We start from the raw sequence: 15,184 nt of genomic DNA, 5'->3' as shown, positions 1-15,184 counted from the left end.
TTAAGCAGCCATATCTATTGAAGACTTCTCAGACCCTTTATATTGGTTAGCGTTTCCATGACTATTTGACTACTAAACTTGTGGAAGGAGCGGCTATCTTATGTTTCTCAGAACATGGTTTGGAGAACCCTGTGGTATACAAGGGGGAATCATCAAAAGGTTTTAAGCAGGAAATTATAGACAATTATGGAATCTAATTCTGTTCTTAACACATGTGATACTGCTCATTAGGTATTGTGCAGTCAGTAAAAATAACATGTTGATTAGGTCGGGCATGGTGGCTCACGCCTGTAATCCCAGCACTTTGGGAGGCCGAGGTGGATGGATTATCTGTAAATGTCATTCATCCATGTAGTTAATTGAATAAAAGGCAATGTAAAAGTGAGGAAGTTGAGGATAAACTTGGAGAATTATGGATTTTCTGGTGACCCTTACTCAATGCTGATTTCTACAGGGTGTTTAATGCTAAGCTTTTGCTTCTTTCTGGACTAGGATTGTTTCTGGCAATGGCCTTCACTCAGACAGTTCAGGGAATACAAACAGGTGAAAGCTGCCAAATTGAAACTTCAATTTAGGTGATCTGAGAGTGGAAGTAGCTGTTAGTTTGGTCCTCAAAAGTACATTATCAACATATTGAAGTTTTGGTAGATTAACATAGAGTTAGCTTTACAGATTGTGAAGGTATATCCGAGGAATTTAGAGAAAAATTTGAAGGTGAAAGCAGTTGAAGTTGCATGTGGTGGAACTAGAAAGATCAAGTCTAGAAATCTGAGAATGTCAAGGGAGAGAATCTTCAAGTAATCTTCTTCTTCTTCTTTGTTTTTTTTCTTTTTTTTTGAGACAGGGTCTTTCTCTGTTGCCCAGGCTGGAGTGCAGTGTGCAATCTCAGGTCACTGTAATCTCTGCCTCCCAGGTTCAAGCGATTCTCCTGCCTCAGCCTTCTGAGTAGCTGGGATTGCAGGCACCCACAACCATGCCTGGTTAATTTTTGTACTTTTAGTTTTGCCATGTTGGTCAGTTGGTCTGGAACTCCTGACCTCAAGTAATCTGCCCACCTCAGCCTCCCAGAATGCTGGGATTACAGTGTGAGCCACCTCGTCTGGCCATCAAGTAATCTTCTTGAATTAAGTTTCCTTATTACATGTTCATCATACTACCTAGTGGGGAAACATGGAATCAGAGTATTTAGAGTTGGTTGGTGCATTGTAAGGCTTTTCATTGCCAGTTGTGTAGTGGTCAAGAGCACTGGCATTGGAGGTGAATGGCTTGAGTTCACATGTATAAATCAGATTACCCAATTACTTAAGGTCCCTGCCCCTTACTAAGTGTAAGACCTTAGGCCATTTACTTAACCTCCCTATGCCTCAGTCTCTATGTCTAAAAAGGGGAAAATGATAGTATATACCTCATGAGGTTGTGGGGATTAAAAGGGCTAATAAATGTGAAATGCTTAGAGTAGTGCATGACACATGCTGTGTGCACAGTCAACTGTTATCTTTAGGATTTCTCTGTTCTATTGTTTTCATTAGAATAATTTACTGTGGAAATCTATCAAGTAGTGGTTTTCTGGCCTAAATAGGATTCTTTGGAGAATAGCTTGTTAACTCTAAGAAGGGGTGGATATAAATGTACTGTTACAATTTTCTAATTCATGCAGTTAAAACTGTAGCAAATATTTGGCATATTTAGATAATAATAGCTAACATTTCCTGAGCATATACTATGTTCCAGGAGTTGTACCAAGCACTTTTAACCAATTAACTTATTTAATCATTATCTTATAAGTGAGGAAACTGAGGCCCCGAGATGGTAAGCAAGTTGTCCAAGGTCACAGAATTGGTTATGGGCATGACCATCATTGAAACCCAGACAGTCTGTGTTCATGGATCACACACATCCATTGTGATATGCCATCTTTCATTCAAACATATGTATTTTAGATCTATTTGTTAAGGTGTTTTATTTTATTTTATTTACTACAAACATTAATTAGGTGGAAAACATGAGCTAAAAATAATTTTGTTAAATCATTTCAGTATAAAATACATGTTAGAGCCATATTAACTATGATTCTTTTGTTCTGTGGAAGTGTAAGAGTATTAGTTTGATGTAACCAAGGCATCCAGATGCATACATCCATTCTTTAGAACTGTTTTTCACTTTATGTCTCAGCTACATATTTTCAGAGTGGTTTATGAGTAATGCTACTTTGCATGCATTTTGCAAACTTCAATCCTTTTCTACTATCCATGCAGGCATTAAAATAATTCGGATAATATCAAATCCTAACCTATGAAACGCATTCTTTTAGGATTAGAAAATGGAGAACAGTGTGACAAATTGTGCTTTTTGCATTCTTCAGTATAGAAAGACTAGACTGCTCTAAAAGTAGTCATTTTAGTTGCCCCACTTTGTTGGTGCTAATGTATGTACTTTCTGGGTCTTCTATTTTCAAAAAGCTGGGCAAAACTAATTTGCCACTAGATGGAGCCCTGGCTATTTGGGTGGAAATACAGGCAACAGTCAGAATATTAAATCACACAGTCATATCATGCTGGAGGGCTCCTGGTATTTGTGGCCCTCAGCTTTTAATTGTAGAATGCATCTTTGTTCTTTCCCTGACCTGCAGAGTGACATCACTGCCTCTCTTCCTGTGCGCTGGCTTTGACATAAGCCAGATGGCCACCGTGGTTGGTAGGCGCCCAGGCTGCCTGGTACAGGAGTTGATGAAACAGAATAGGAAGACGTTTTATGGTCAGCTGTAGAAGCACAGTGAGACTGCAGCTTTGCTAAGTAATTACATTTACTGTGTGTACTTTATTCCTCACAGAGAAGGGTCACAAGGAAAAAATACATTTTTATTTATAGTGTTGTGAGGTATAGACCTTTGATCTTTTATTAGTCGGTAGTCTGCTCCAAAGGAATGCTCTCTTTTCCCTGCTCTGCAGTCACTCTTGAAAATGACATGTTTATTTATGTTTAATGGTTCTTTTGGGCTGTGCATTGTGATACTTACCTTCCTTTTCCCTCCTCTTTGTCTCCAGTTAGTAACACAAAAATGTTTTAGTCTTGTAGTGAGTTTAGTTTGGGGAAGTCAGAGTTCAGGCATGTTAATACAAGCAGATTTCTGTCAGATATACTCCAGAGTGATTTAGTAAAATATATTACTGTTTATTATATGTTTGTTCTTCAAGGAGGTCAGAAAAGTCCGGAACAGACTTTTTTTTGGGGTGGGGAGCAGGGGAAGTGGTCAGGAAATGAACAAGACATTTATTTTATGTTAATTTTTGGACATTTAATGGTTAAGGTCACTAAAAATGCTAATTTGAAACAACATATATGAAGTTTATTAATCTAGTATTTTCCATTTGCATTTAAAGTTAATCTTTACCAATTGAAATATTGTACAAAACTTTTAAGAAAATCCTAAGAATTGAACTTTTCTCTAAAGTTTAATATCTACACAATTTTTAGATTCTTTCACATAATTCATTTCCAAAGACATTAAAAAACATTTTTACAGTTTTTAAATTACTAAATCATGAATATTATTCACGGGATTGACCTAGAAATTATAAATCATATAATTAAATGAAAATTTGTATTTGCCATGCTTTATTCAAACTTAATGCTGTTTTGAAAGTGAAGTCTCTTAATTGTCCTTAGGTTTTCTGGGTTTCTATTTTATAAAATGAAATTCTAACAAAATATGTCTCTTAATCTTATTATTTTATAGTCTTCTCCAGGGAGGGAGATTTGCCAATAATTGCTGGAAAAAGGCAGCATGGTGTAAGGAAAGAACATGGCTTTGCAGTCAGTATAACAGGGTTTTCTAGTCCTTTTTCCACTGGTTATTTGCTTTGTGCCCTTGGACTTTTGAGTCACAGTTTCTTCACATATGTGTTGAGGCATAAAACCTACCTCCTTGGTTTATTGTAAGAATTAAATGATACAACGTGTATATTAGGCTCCAGACAGTTCCTGTCACATGGTATGAACTCAGTAAATGCGAATTCCTTTCAACTGTTTTTAAACTTCCTCTCTTTTCTCAACCTCTTGTAAACTGTGTTCACAGATTACACTGCTATCATGTAGTGTGTATTTTACCTCTAAGGTACAAATAAAGCTAGATTGAAAGTAAGCTCACTGGCTGAAAAATAGGCGTTTGAAATTTATTAGCAGTATGTGCATGTGTTCAGTTCCAGATAAAACTGTAACCATCAGTTGTGCAATGAATGTGTTTAATATATGTGATGTTTTAATTTGTTTTTTTTTGTTTTTGTTTTTTCTCCTACTCAGCTCTTGCCCCTGTTCTTTGCTTCTCGTTTTGTTGGTGAAGATATCACAGTGATGTCTGCATTCAACCTGCTGCATTTGGTGACAAAGAGCCAGCCAGTAGCCCTTCGAGCCTGTGGGCTTCCCTCAGGTTGCTGCTTGTTGTACTGTACATAGTGAAGGCACAGGGCCAACTGGGTGTTTCTGCTGCAGGAAATGATACACCATCATGCTCTGCTAAATTTCATTTTCTTTTACTTGGGCCCTAATTTGAAGACGGAAATTGGTTATAAATCACCACTCTACTTTGAGTAACATTCATTTCCACAGTCCTTACAACCCTTGGAACATTGTCCAGTTTCCTTGCCCAGTGTATAATTGTCACTAATATTTCACGATATCTTCTTGTTCTTTAATGCACACTACACATCTGCAAATCATAACGTTCATAAGAGGCTGGCAGTCTGAGTAAGAAACTGCCCCAAATCACACAAAATAGGACATTCATCTTGTTAAAGGATAATGAAAATGCTTTTCATTCCACATGTGGTCATTGCTTTAGGAAAAAATGAAAATGAACAACGTTAGCATAATTAAGTTACCAATTTATTGTAGTTAAAAAGAAAAAAAGTTCTACTTAACAATGACCAAATAAACAGAACTAATATAGCATGCATCAGTGGGTTCTTAAATTAGAACCCTGTACTTTTAAAAAATGTGATTTTAAGAATTTAAATAAGTGAGGCATGAAAGTCCAAAATTTTATATGTGCCTGTATCATAAGCTTAATATTTTAATTTCATTATGAAAACCACAATGGCTAAATATTTTACTTCTGTGAGCATGATTATCAATATTATTTACATTTTTCCATTAGTGTACATATCTATCACTACATTGTATAGAGAATTTAATTCCAACTCATTAGATGTTAACTATGCGTGCCAGGCATTGTGTTAAGCAGTGAGGATACAGTGATAAATACGGTAAAGCTGATTTTTTTCAACAAGTACAAGGTGGAAATGGAACTGTGTGAGGACCATTAAATAATATGTTGACCTGACTAGACTAGAGGTATTTATACTTGGTGTGTTATGGTAATTCAGAGGAGGTTGGTCCTAGATCTTTTCTTTAGGAGAAGAAATGTTGGAAGGAAGGGAAGATCTCTGAAGTTTAAGGAGGGCATTATGGAGGATATGGTGCTTGAGCTGAATCTCAGACTGGGAGCACAGTTAGCCTGGTTTCTAAGCAGGGTGGTGGGGAGGCCGTTTTTAACAAAAGGAGTAGCATGGGAAAACATGAAGGCCTGAAAGAGCAAGGCATGTTCAGAGAAATACAGTTATTCATATGGCTGGTTTGGATGTGCAGGGGCAAATAGAAGAGGTAAGGAAGGAAAAGTAGCCAAATCATGAAGCACTTTATAGGATGTTTTAAGGAATTTAAGTCTTGGGGAGATGAACAGGAATGACATGACTTCATTTGCATTTTACAAAGATTATTGATTTCATATGGTAGGAGGTCAGTGCTGGTTTTTCAGATGTTTCTGTGAGAGAGGCTGGGATGGCAACCTGATTAGAAGAAGTAAGGTATTTGTCTTGAAGCTATATTTAAATAGCAAATACACTTTTTTTAAAAGTAGATTTTATGTCTGTTTGTGGTGACATGAGGGGCTAATGAAGCTTAATGTATAGAGAGGCCCCAACCACTCTTCTCAGTATGCCCCCTAGCCCCACATCCCCCTGCACTGCCACCATGGGTACTGGAGGAGTGTGAGGCTGGAAGGAAATGTGAAGTGCTGAAGCCTTGACTGTGGCCATTACAGTAGAGTTGAAAAGAAAGATTGTAATTGGGAGAGATTCAGGCTGTAGAACTGAGAAGGTTTGTCTGTTGAATTGTATATGACCTTGAGGGAGAACCTCAACCATTAGTTCTTGTGCTTTGCAGAAACTTTTCAATGCTATACCGTACATATCACAGGTGGACTATGGAGGTTATTTAGATTATACATAATGATGTTTTCCTTTGGAAAAAGCTCCAATGTGTAAAAGTACCCAGCATAGTTCTTGTAACATTGGTTTGCCAAATACAGGGGAGGCTAAATGTTTATAGAACCACACTAATTGACAGTGTATTCTTCAAGATATGACAGTCATGGATTAAACGGTTTCATAATGAGATTGTTTAATTGAAATATAAGTATCTTTAAATTTTGATAACAAAATGATTCAAAGATAAATTCAGCAAAGCTGATAGTTTTTAAGAAGTTAACCATTATGGTACAGTGCTTAAGCACACAAATTCTGTATGAGGTCAGACTGAGTTTAAAATCTGACTTTGCCACTGACTAGCTGTGTGCCTTAGCTTTCTTGTTTGTAACATGGAGATAATAATAGTACCAACCTGAAAGGGTTGCTGTGAGAATTAAATAGATTGGGATGTGGAAAGTGCTTAAACCTGTGGCTGGCATTTAGTAAACACCATATATGTCTTCACTATGTTCAATATGGAAATTCATATATCTGTATTAATATAGATTTATGTTTTTCCAATACAACAGACTTTTCAAACTTTTAAACATGTCCTATGTTTCATTTAACTATTTTTTACTTTCATGGGACTCACAAATACACTTTATGTTTGAGAAATAACCATCTTGATCTGTTGTTCTGATCTCTTTATTTTACTTATACACCGTGCTGAACCAGAATTCAAGTCCTATAAATATACAAGAGATTTCTTTTATTCTTACTACCCAGTACTGGTAAAAGCCCAAAGAAACTCTCATCTTTCTTATCTAGGCTTGTAAACCCATTTTAATTTGAAAAATGAGTTGACTAGAATAGTATTCCATAATTTCTTGACCATTCAAGCACCACTAGTTTTTAAAGTGCTATGAAAGTCAGTCTTCGGGTGTCTACATATTTTGTAACTTGGATTTAGCAAAATCTTTATCATCATCAATTTCTCTAACAGGATTTTGCTCTTAGATATATAGAAATATCGAAGAAATTAACTTCAACAATAATGAAACAGACTGCTTAAATTTTGAAAAATAAAGATGAAATTGAAATGGGAATTCTAGTCCCTATTACTTTGTACAGGTAGGGAAGAGAAGAGGCCAAAACTGGGAATATAGGAAGTGAAGGTGAAAGTTTGAAGTCTTGCTTTAATATACTGTTGCTTGTCAAAACCCATTACAACAGAAATCTCTGTAAATCAAAAAGATGTCTGTTCCCTAACCAGTACCCAACTAATTTTGAGTATTATTCAATATGAAATAATTCCAGAACTAAAATATAATTGGAGCAGGCTCTTGAAGTTGGTTATAACTGGATTGACCTGCATGAAGGCTATATCCCAGAAGAGTGATCTATTATTTTTCAGCTTTGACTTTCTTTACTTCTTATTTTTTAATAAAGTATAATTTTAATTTAGAGCTTATTAAGTGCATCTGAGTTATGGTTCACTCATGTTTGTAATTAAAGGTAATTTTTCTCTCTCAGAATTTCTTCTTAATTTCTTACAACAGTTTCTTTTATGTATTAAAAGAACACTGGATTAGGAGTTAGAAAACTCTAACCAAAGCTCTGTCCTTAACTTGCGTGACCTTGAACAAATCCATAAACTCCTGATCACGGTCTCTTCATCTTTACGAGGAATTAAAATTAGATAATATGTTTAGTTTTTAAATTCTGTGATTTTATTAACTGTCACTTGTTTTTACTTTTGACTTTAGGTTAATCAGATCTTAAAACTCAGTACTAACTAATGCTGGGAACTTACAGAGAAGTCTGCTGAGTTGTGGTGGGAGGACACGGTTTCCATGTTTGAACATTAGAATTCCTTACCTCTTAATCAAGACTGAAGCATTATCTGAGGAGGAATCAGGAAGCACAATTTTATACATAGTTTTAATGCTAGATAAAAATTAAGTGTAATTGTAGCTTAGACTAGATATCATGATAGCTTTCAGCCAAGTGAGGGTGAAATAAATACAATTTGTCTAAATAGTACTAATTAGAGTGATAAATTATACTTTTTTTCTACCCTCATACATATAATTTGTGGTTGTGATTCTTACTTGACGTTAGTGGCATATTTAATAGTTTCTATGAATTGAAGAGTCACATGGCTGTAGCTTATAAATATATCATAGTTTTCTAATGTAGCAATTAGAAGTTTTAGAGATATTTTGCAAATGGTGTTAGAAAGTCATTGACTATCATCTGTATAACTAAAACTCCATGAATCAGCGGCTTATGGCTCCAGAGCTTAACACAGTGCCTGGCACTTAATAAATATTTGTTAAATGAATCAGTAAACATTTGGAATGTTTATGTGTAGGTGAAGTCATAGCTGTAAGAGAGTACAAATTTATTTGAAACTCCTTTATATGGGAAGATTAAAAGCGAAGTTCATAGTTTGGTTTACTTTTAAATCTAACAATTTTTTTCTCACTTTATTGCATTAATACAATATAGGGGATGCCATAAGTATAAATCACACTGTAGCTAAACAAAAAACAAAAGTGGCAACAGATTCAATGCATATTATCCAGAATTGCTTTTACCTTTTCTTGCAAACAGTTTTTGTTTTGATAGTAAACTGAGGCGGTGAATAAGTATGTATTATACTTAGCATAAGACTTAAGAACTCTGGCCCTTTTGATCACTTCTTTGCAGCAAATTATTGTTTGTTGTGCTTTAAAGTCTCCAATTGTAAAGAGGAAATACTGCAGATACACATTAAAGCCACATCCATAAGTAACAAGTACTTATTAAATTTGAGCTGGCAATAGTTCATTAATAGAACTGATGTACTTAAAAGATAATCAGAATCGTCAGTGTGCTGTTCACTTACTGAATGCATTGACTTTTTATATTAGTTCTTCAGAACCTTTTTTGGGTCATGAAAAATATGGACCACCTGCATAGTGCTTTGATAAAAGTTATGACCTTCTTTTCCAGAAAAGACATATATGCATCTACACATGTTTTCATACAATTTCAAGAAATTTTTTGTTAGGTCTTCTGAAACTCTTCAAGGGGGGCTCTTTGACCACATATCCAGAACCTCTGTTCTAAAAGATGCACATGAACCCAATATAAAACTCGGATCAGAACACAGTGTTTCTGATTTCTGTATTGGTGTCCCCAAAGGAATTCTCTCCCTTGTGTTCAGATTAATGCCCTCAGTTCTCCAGTTTCACCGTTCTTACCCAACATCTGACCTAACTTTATCTTAGCTAATTTCTTTGATTATATTAAAATGCTGTGGAGAGGATTTTTTTTTAGAGAAATAGAAAAAAAAAAAGGACATACAAATTTCAACCCGTAATTCACAAAATAATTTGCAATTAGTTGATTAAATGGTATCCACTTTTTCCAGTAGATGGCACTAGGTTTACATTCTTTCATAGCATGAATGATTATTGATATTAGCACATAGGTGCATTGTGAAAACTTAAACAAAAGTATATAAGGAATAGCCAGTTAAGAACATATGGATTTATAAACCACAAATTTTTCTGCTTATATTGTGTTCAAACAATATTTGTAGAGCACAAAACCTTTTTCCATTTTCAATAAGATTCTGACTCCCTTATGCCTGGCCATCTCATTGAAATTGTCTTTCATGTGTAGACTTTCTATAAACTGAAACAAGTTTTCATAAATTAACTTATCTTGTATCCAAATAGCTGATTTAACAGTCATTTATGGTTTTATATGCAGCTAAATTTTCTTCAGCAGACCACCCAAGAATTAAAGAAAATTTCACATTTTGTTTTGCTGTGTTTTAAATTTTTATAGAATCTTGAAAGCGTTATTAGTTTAACATGTTGACTGTTAAGCATGAATCAATTTTTGCATGAATGAAAATATTTTAGAAAACTAAAAAATTATATTTAAAATGTTGATTAATGAGTACTCTGATGCAGCTATATTTTTCTAAAACAAACTGTTTTAGTAGCCCTATAATATAATAAAGTTTTAGTTAATGTTGAAAAGTTGCTGTGCAGCATCTAATTACAAGATGAATTTTTAATTATCTGTGGACAATGGATATTAGTTAAGGCTAAATTGTTATACAACAATAAGACTGTATGAATAAGATGTTGGGCATATGGTTTGTTAAGTGTGGATTCTCTTGATTTTCTGTTAAATATGGAATAAATTCTTTATGTACCTTAAGAATTATAAAATACATAACACCTAGTAACAAGAGAGTTTAAATAGGCATGAACAAAACAATTAAATCTTAGTTTTGTTTGAGAAATTCATTAGTTAACAATGACTGTAAAGTGTGTAAAACATAAATTCTGAAAACAAATGATAATTCTACAGGGTTAGAATATCTAGACAATATGGACTTTGGAGGAATCATATAGGTAATTAGATGCTTATTCATCTAGACATATTCACAATAATGTTATGTAACAGATTGTAGAAGGATTTATTAGAATGAGCTAACTCTTGCTCTCAACAGACACAAGTTTAATGAAGGAATGAGCCATGAATGACAGCTCACAGATTCAGTAATATTGTGGGTAGATATTTGATTAATTTTTACTATCATCCTTTCCTAGTTTACAATTTCATCCTAAACATTTTATTTAGAGATTGAATTTCTCATAACTGCTTCTGCTAGGTATACTGTAATTTAACATTCTTTAAAATAGATTGTATTAAGATGCAATGATAAATTATCTGAAATTACCTTTTGTGCCTTTGCATTTGAAATCAACTGTTTACTTGAAAATTTTAAATCCTCATATCATTTATTTCAATTTCCTATATATTTTTATTTTTTAAAACAGTATATTTACGCTTGTATTAGTCATTTAAAAATGCATGTTATAAAAAATACACCTTGAGGCCTGGCGCGGTGGTCATGCCTGTAATCCAGGCACTTTGGGAGGCTGAGGTGGACAGATCACTTGAGGTCAGGAGACCAGCCTGGCCAACATGGTGAAACCCCGTTTCTACTAAAAATACAATAATTAGGCCGGGCGCGGTGGCTCACGCTTGTAATCCCAGCACTTTGGGAGGCCGAGGCGGGCGGATCACGAGGTCAGGAGATCGAGACCATGGTGAAACCCCGTCTCTACTAAAAATACAAATAATTAGCCGGGCATGGTGGCGGGCGCCTGTAGTCCCAGCTACTCGGAGAGGCTGAGGCAGGAGAATGGCGTGAACCCGGGAGGCAGAGCTTGCAGTGAGCCGAGATTGCACCACTGCACTCCAGCCTGGGCGACAGAGCAAGACTCCGTCTCAAAAAAAAAAAAAAATACAATAATTAGCCGGGCCTGGTGGTGCGCCTGTAATCCCAGCTACCCAGGAGGCTGAAGCAGGAGAATTGCTTGAGCCCAGGAGGGAGAGGTTGCAGTGAGCCAGGATCACATCATTGCACTCCAGCCTGGGCTACAGGGTGAGACTCTGTCTCCATCTCAAAAAAAAAAAAAAAAAACCCATGAAATGACAAAAGATATCAGTTATTTAGATGGTTAATAAGAGATATACTTTTATAGAGTTTAAATTTATGTATTAACTTTTATGATAAACATTTCTTTCAGTATTAGATGTATTTATTATATTGAGCCACATAATTAATTGCAAGGAAGGAATGGAAGGTTAATTTTTATCACTAGAGTATTTGAATTTGAGGCAAGCAAAGAAAATTCAGAATCCTATAACTATAGCTTTGTAGGATTTTGTTTTGTTGCAGAAATACATGTTGGCACAGAAAGATAAAACTGTTTATATTATATTCCACTTGATTATTTTAATCTTCCTTCTGCAAATTTTAGATAATCTGACAGCAAATTTCAGAGCTTCTCATCATATTACTGGTATTGATGAAGAAAGAGATTAGACACTTGATCTGTATTTACTAGTTTGTTTCTATCACCAACTTGCTTTCTGGCCCCAGGAATCTTTGTTTTGTACCTTTTATTCCTATTCTGCATCTGTAAACTGAGAATTTTGTAACATTCTTGTCAAATCTTTCATAAAAGATATGACCTTCAGGTGAGGGTTATTATATTATATTATATTACATAGTAGCTGACATTTTCCAAAAGTTTGTTCTGTGCAATTTAAATGCCTTGTTGTAAGGGAGAAGAAATTGGGGGAAAAAAGATGGGGGTGGAAGGGAGGACGCCAAAAAGTCTGGGAAATGTGATGGGTTTGATCAGGCAAAATCTATTTCAGTTATGGAAAGTCCTTAGTTCCTGCCAAGTAAGCTCCAGAAAGATAGAAATTTTTGTCTGTTTAGTTCACTGTTACAGTTCAGCAACTACAATTGTGTCTGTCACATAATAGGTGTTCAATAAATATTTGTTGGATGAATGAATGCTTATGAATAAGTAACATCATCTTATATATCAAAATCATGTCACATTACAAGTAATGTAATCATCTCTGCTCTTAAGGGATCTACATTCTGGTGAGAAAGATGGCCACCTCAGGTTCAAATTTTATTATCTATAGGATGAAAGGAGTTATATACTTGAAGGTTTTACAATTCTATATGAACACTTTCTCTTTTGTTTTACCATTGAGGCAGGGAGTAGAAGAAGTGAGAAGCATTGTGCTTCTTTCCTCCCAGAATGTCAGACTGGAGTCTCCGAATAGGATTTCAAGCAATGACAGTTCTTCTGAAGGATATTGAAGGAATGTGTAGATGTAATTAGTGGGAGGTGGTAGGAATGGAGGATGAGAAGATGGGGGTAGGAGTGGACTGTGGGCACATGGGTTAGCAATAGATAGGTATGGTAGAGTGCAACCAAGCGTGGGTTCAAGAGAGAAACAGAATGGACAAATAAACTAAAGGAGGAAGGCTGCAGACGAGAGAACCTGGCTGTCATTAACCAGGTATGCAACCATGAGTAGTAACTTTTTTGGGCCCTGATTTCCTTTTGAGGGCTTTGGACTAGAAATTCATCATTTCCCAAATTATAATCTGAGGAACACTAATTCTACTAACTTTCCCTGGTAAAATGGATCTCATCATGAAATTGAGAAATCCTGCATATTACCCTATTGCATAAATTCTAAGATGCACTGCTTTTACCATTTTACCATCTTGGTGATCTGGACGCAGCTTAAAAATCATTGTGACAAGAATGTATTGTAGTTTGGCCACTTTCTCCCCCCCTTTTTAGTGGAGCATAAAATAATGGTATATCAAATAACCACATATTTAATAGTGCACATCAGCATAAGAAAATCTCTGAGAAGGTCTTCAAGAAAGCCATGTCACCTAGATTTGCCTAATCTGATTTGACAGTGGAACCTTTCCCTTCTCACTCTGCAAGAGGAATAACATGTTAGCATATTTTTCAGAGCCAGTGTTTTAGAGAATGCATTTTGGGGAATGCTGGATCAGGTAATCTTATAGTCTTAAATCCAGAGAATTAATCAAATATTAGTTATAATAAAAGATTTGAATGTGAAACCCTAGAGAGGTAACATAGGATTCAGAGTAGCAATCTGAATTACTGAATTAATGTTTGTACTCTATCATTATTTATGTTTAAAATTTCACTGATTTATTAAGCAAATGTTATTGTTGCTGTTTTTAAACTAATTTCTAAGAAACATAGCCAAAGTCATTATTTAGAAAACATCTTTTAGAAAGAAGATTTAAATAGCAATAATTAAAGTGGAGAATTGAGTATTTAAATACAACATATACCCGTTTAGTTCTTCCTTTTTCTCAGCCACATTACTAGGTGCTGGGGACGCAAAGATGACTATGTATGAGCACTGTCTCTCAAGAAGATATTGAATAATGTCTTCCCATGTCAGGGGAAGACATGGCTTTTCTTGGTAAATTTGAGTGAAAAAGTAAAGTGGATTTTTTTTTCTCCAAAACTCTTCAGATTTTTCTGGAATATATAGATTCAGATTTAGCTGTTTGTTGAGTGGCAATTGAAGACTTGTTTTCTATGCCTTATGCTTAATTAATTTATATTTGAAATTTGATTTGGGTGGTTGAAATTTGATTTGGGTGGTAATGTAATTTTGGAAATTTGCAAAGCTGAGTTTTTGACAACATTTATTTTGTTTCTGGTGAAGTATACTCGATGTTACATTTAAATACAATTTGCATGATAATCTAAGAGAGGGCTCCTTTCCTTCCTTTTTGTGGGTGGTTACCGCTCATCACCCTAGCAGTCGGTGCTGGTGCTCCCAAAGGGGAGAAGGAGGATGAGAGAGCGAGCTATTTTTTGCAGATCTTTTTGATTGCATGTGAAATGTAGAATGGAAATGAGCCTGTCTGTTTTTAATTTTTTTTTTTATGGGCTATGATGTTCTAGTGAAGACCCATACTGGAAAAAAAAAATTAAAAACAGGGAACTCCAAGTTTGTCAGACGTTTCACATGCAATCAGATAGAATTGAAGTAAAGTGACTTTCTCTTCTATTGTTGTCACTTGATGATGGCAGTGCCTTTAAAAATTCTCTTCTTATTTATACGCCTTGCAAGCAAGAAAATGCTCTTTGGAACAAGACATTTTAAAAATATTTCCCTAAACTCTAGGCTTTATGGTCCACATTAACACAAAAATTGTTGCTCTCAGTATTTGCATTAAATTTTGAAGAGTTGATAAGATACTCTTTAGTTTTTTTATGGTGCTTAAAGAATGCTAATAAAATGACTACTACACATGAATTCAACAATTAAAAATTTACAACACAAATGAAAGATAGAAAAGTAAAATGTGGCTTCTATCGTACAGTCATTCAGGTGAATTATTAATGAATGTTTCATCAGGATGAATGTAGTGCTAAACCTCTGTTGTTTCCCATCAAGAAAATAATGTAGCTTCATGAATGAGATTTTACTATTAAGGTTAGAATTTTAAATCACGTTAATAACCTTTCAGTACTGTGAAAAATACATTT

The 15,184-nt window shown here is 34.9% G+C and overlaps 1 protein-coding gene across 2 annotated transcripts in view; it reads left to right on the top strand.

Moving 5' to 3' along the window:
- MSRB3 (methionine sulfoxide reductase B3) overlaps positions 1 to 15,184 on the top strand; it is a 191,499-nt gene that overhangs the window by 25,962 nt on the left and 150,353 nt on the right. Inside the window, exon 2 of one of the 2 annotated variants that reach the window (XM_003259599.4) lies at positions 4,300 to 4,426. The exons of the other annotated variant lie outside the window; for it this stretch is intronic. Coding sequence (XP_003259647.1) covers positions 4,351 to 4,426 — 76 coding nt within the window. The 5' untranslated portion in view covers positions 4,300 to 4,350. The remainder of the gene's footprint in view (positions 1 to 4,299; positions 4,427 to 15,184) is intronic. 2 annotated transcript variants of the gene reach the window in all.

The sequence above is a fragment of the Nomascus leucogenys genome, chromosome 10 (genome assembly GCF_006542625.1).
Source record: "Nomascus leucogenys isolate Asia chromosome 10, Asia_NLE_v1, whole genome shotgun sequence".
Classification (NCBI taxonomy): Eukaryota; Metazoa; Chordata; class Mammalia; order Primates; family Hylobatidae; genus Nomascus; species Nomascus leucogenys.
Note: the sequence above shows the minus strand (reverse complement) of the source record. Positions and strands in the feature narration are given on the sequence as shown.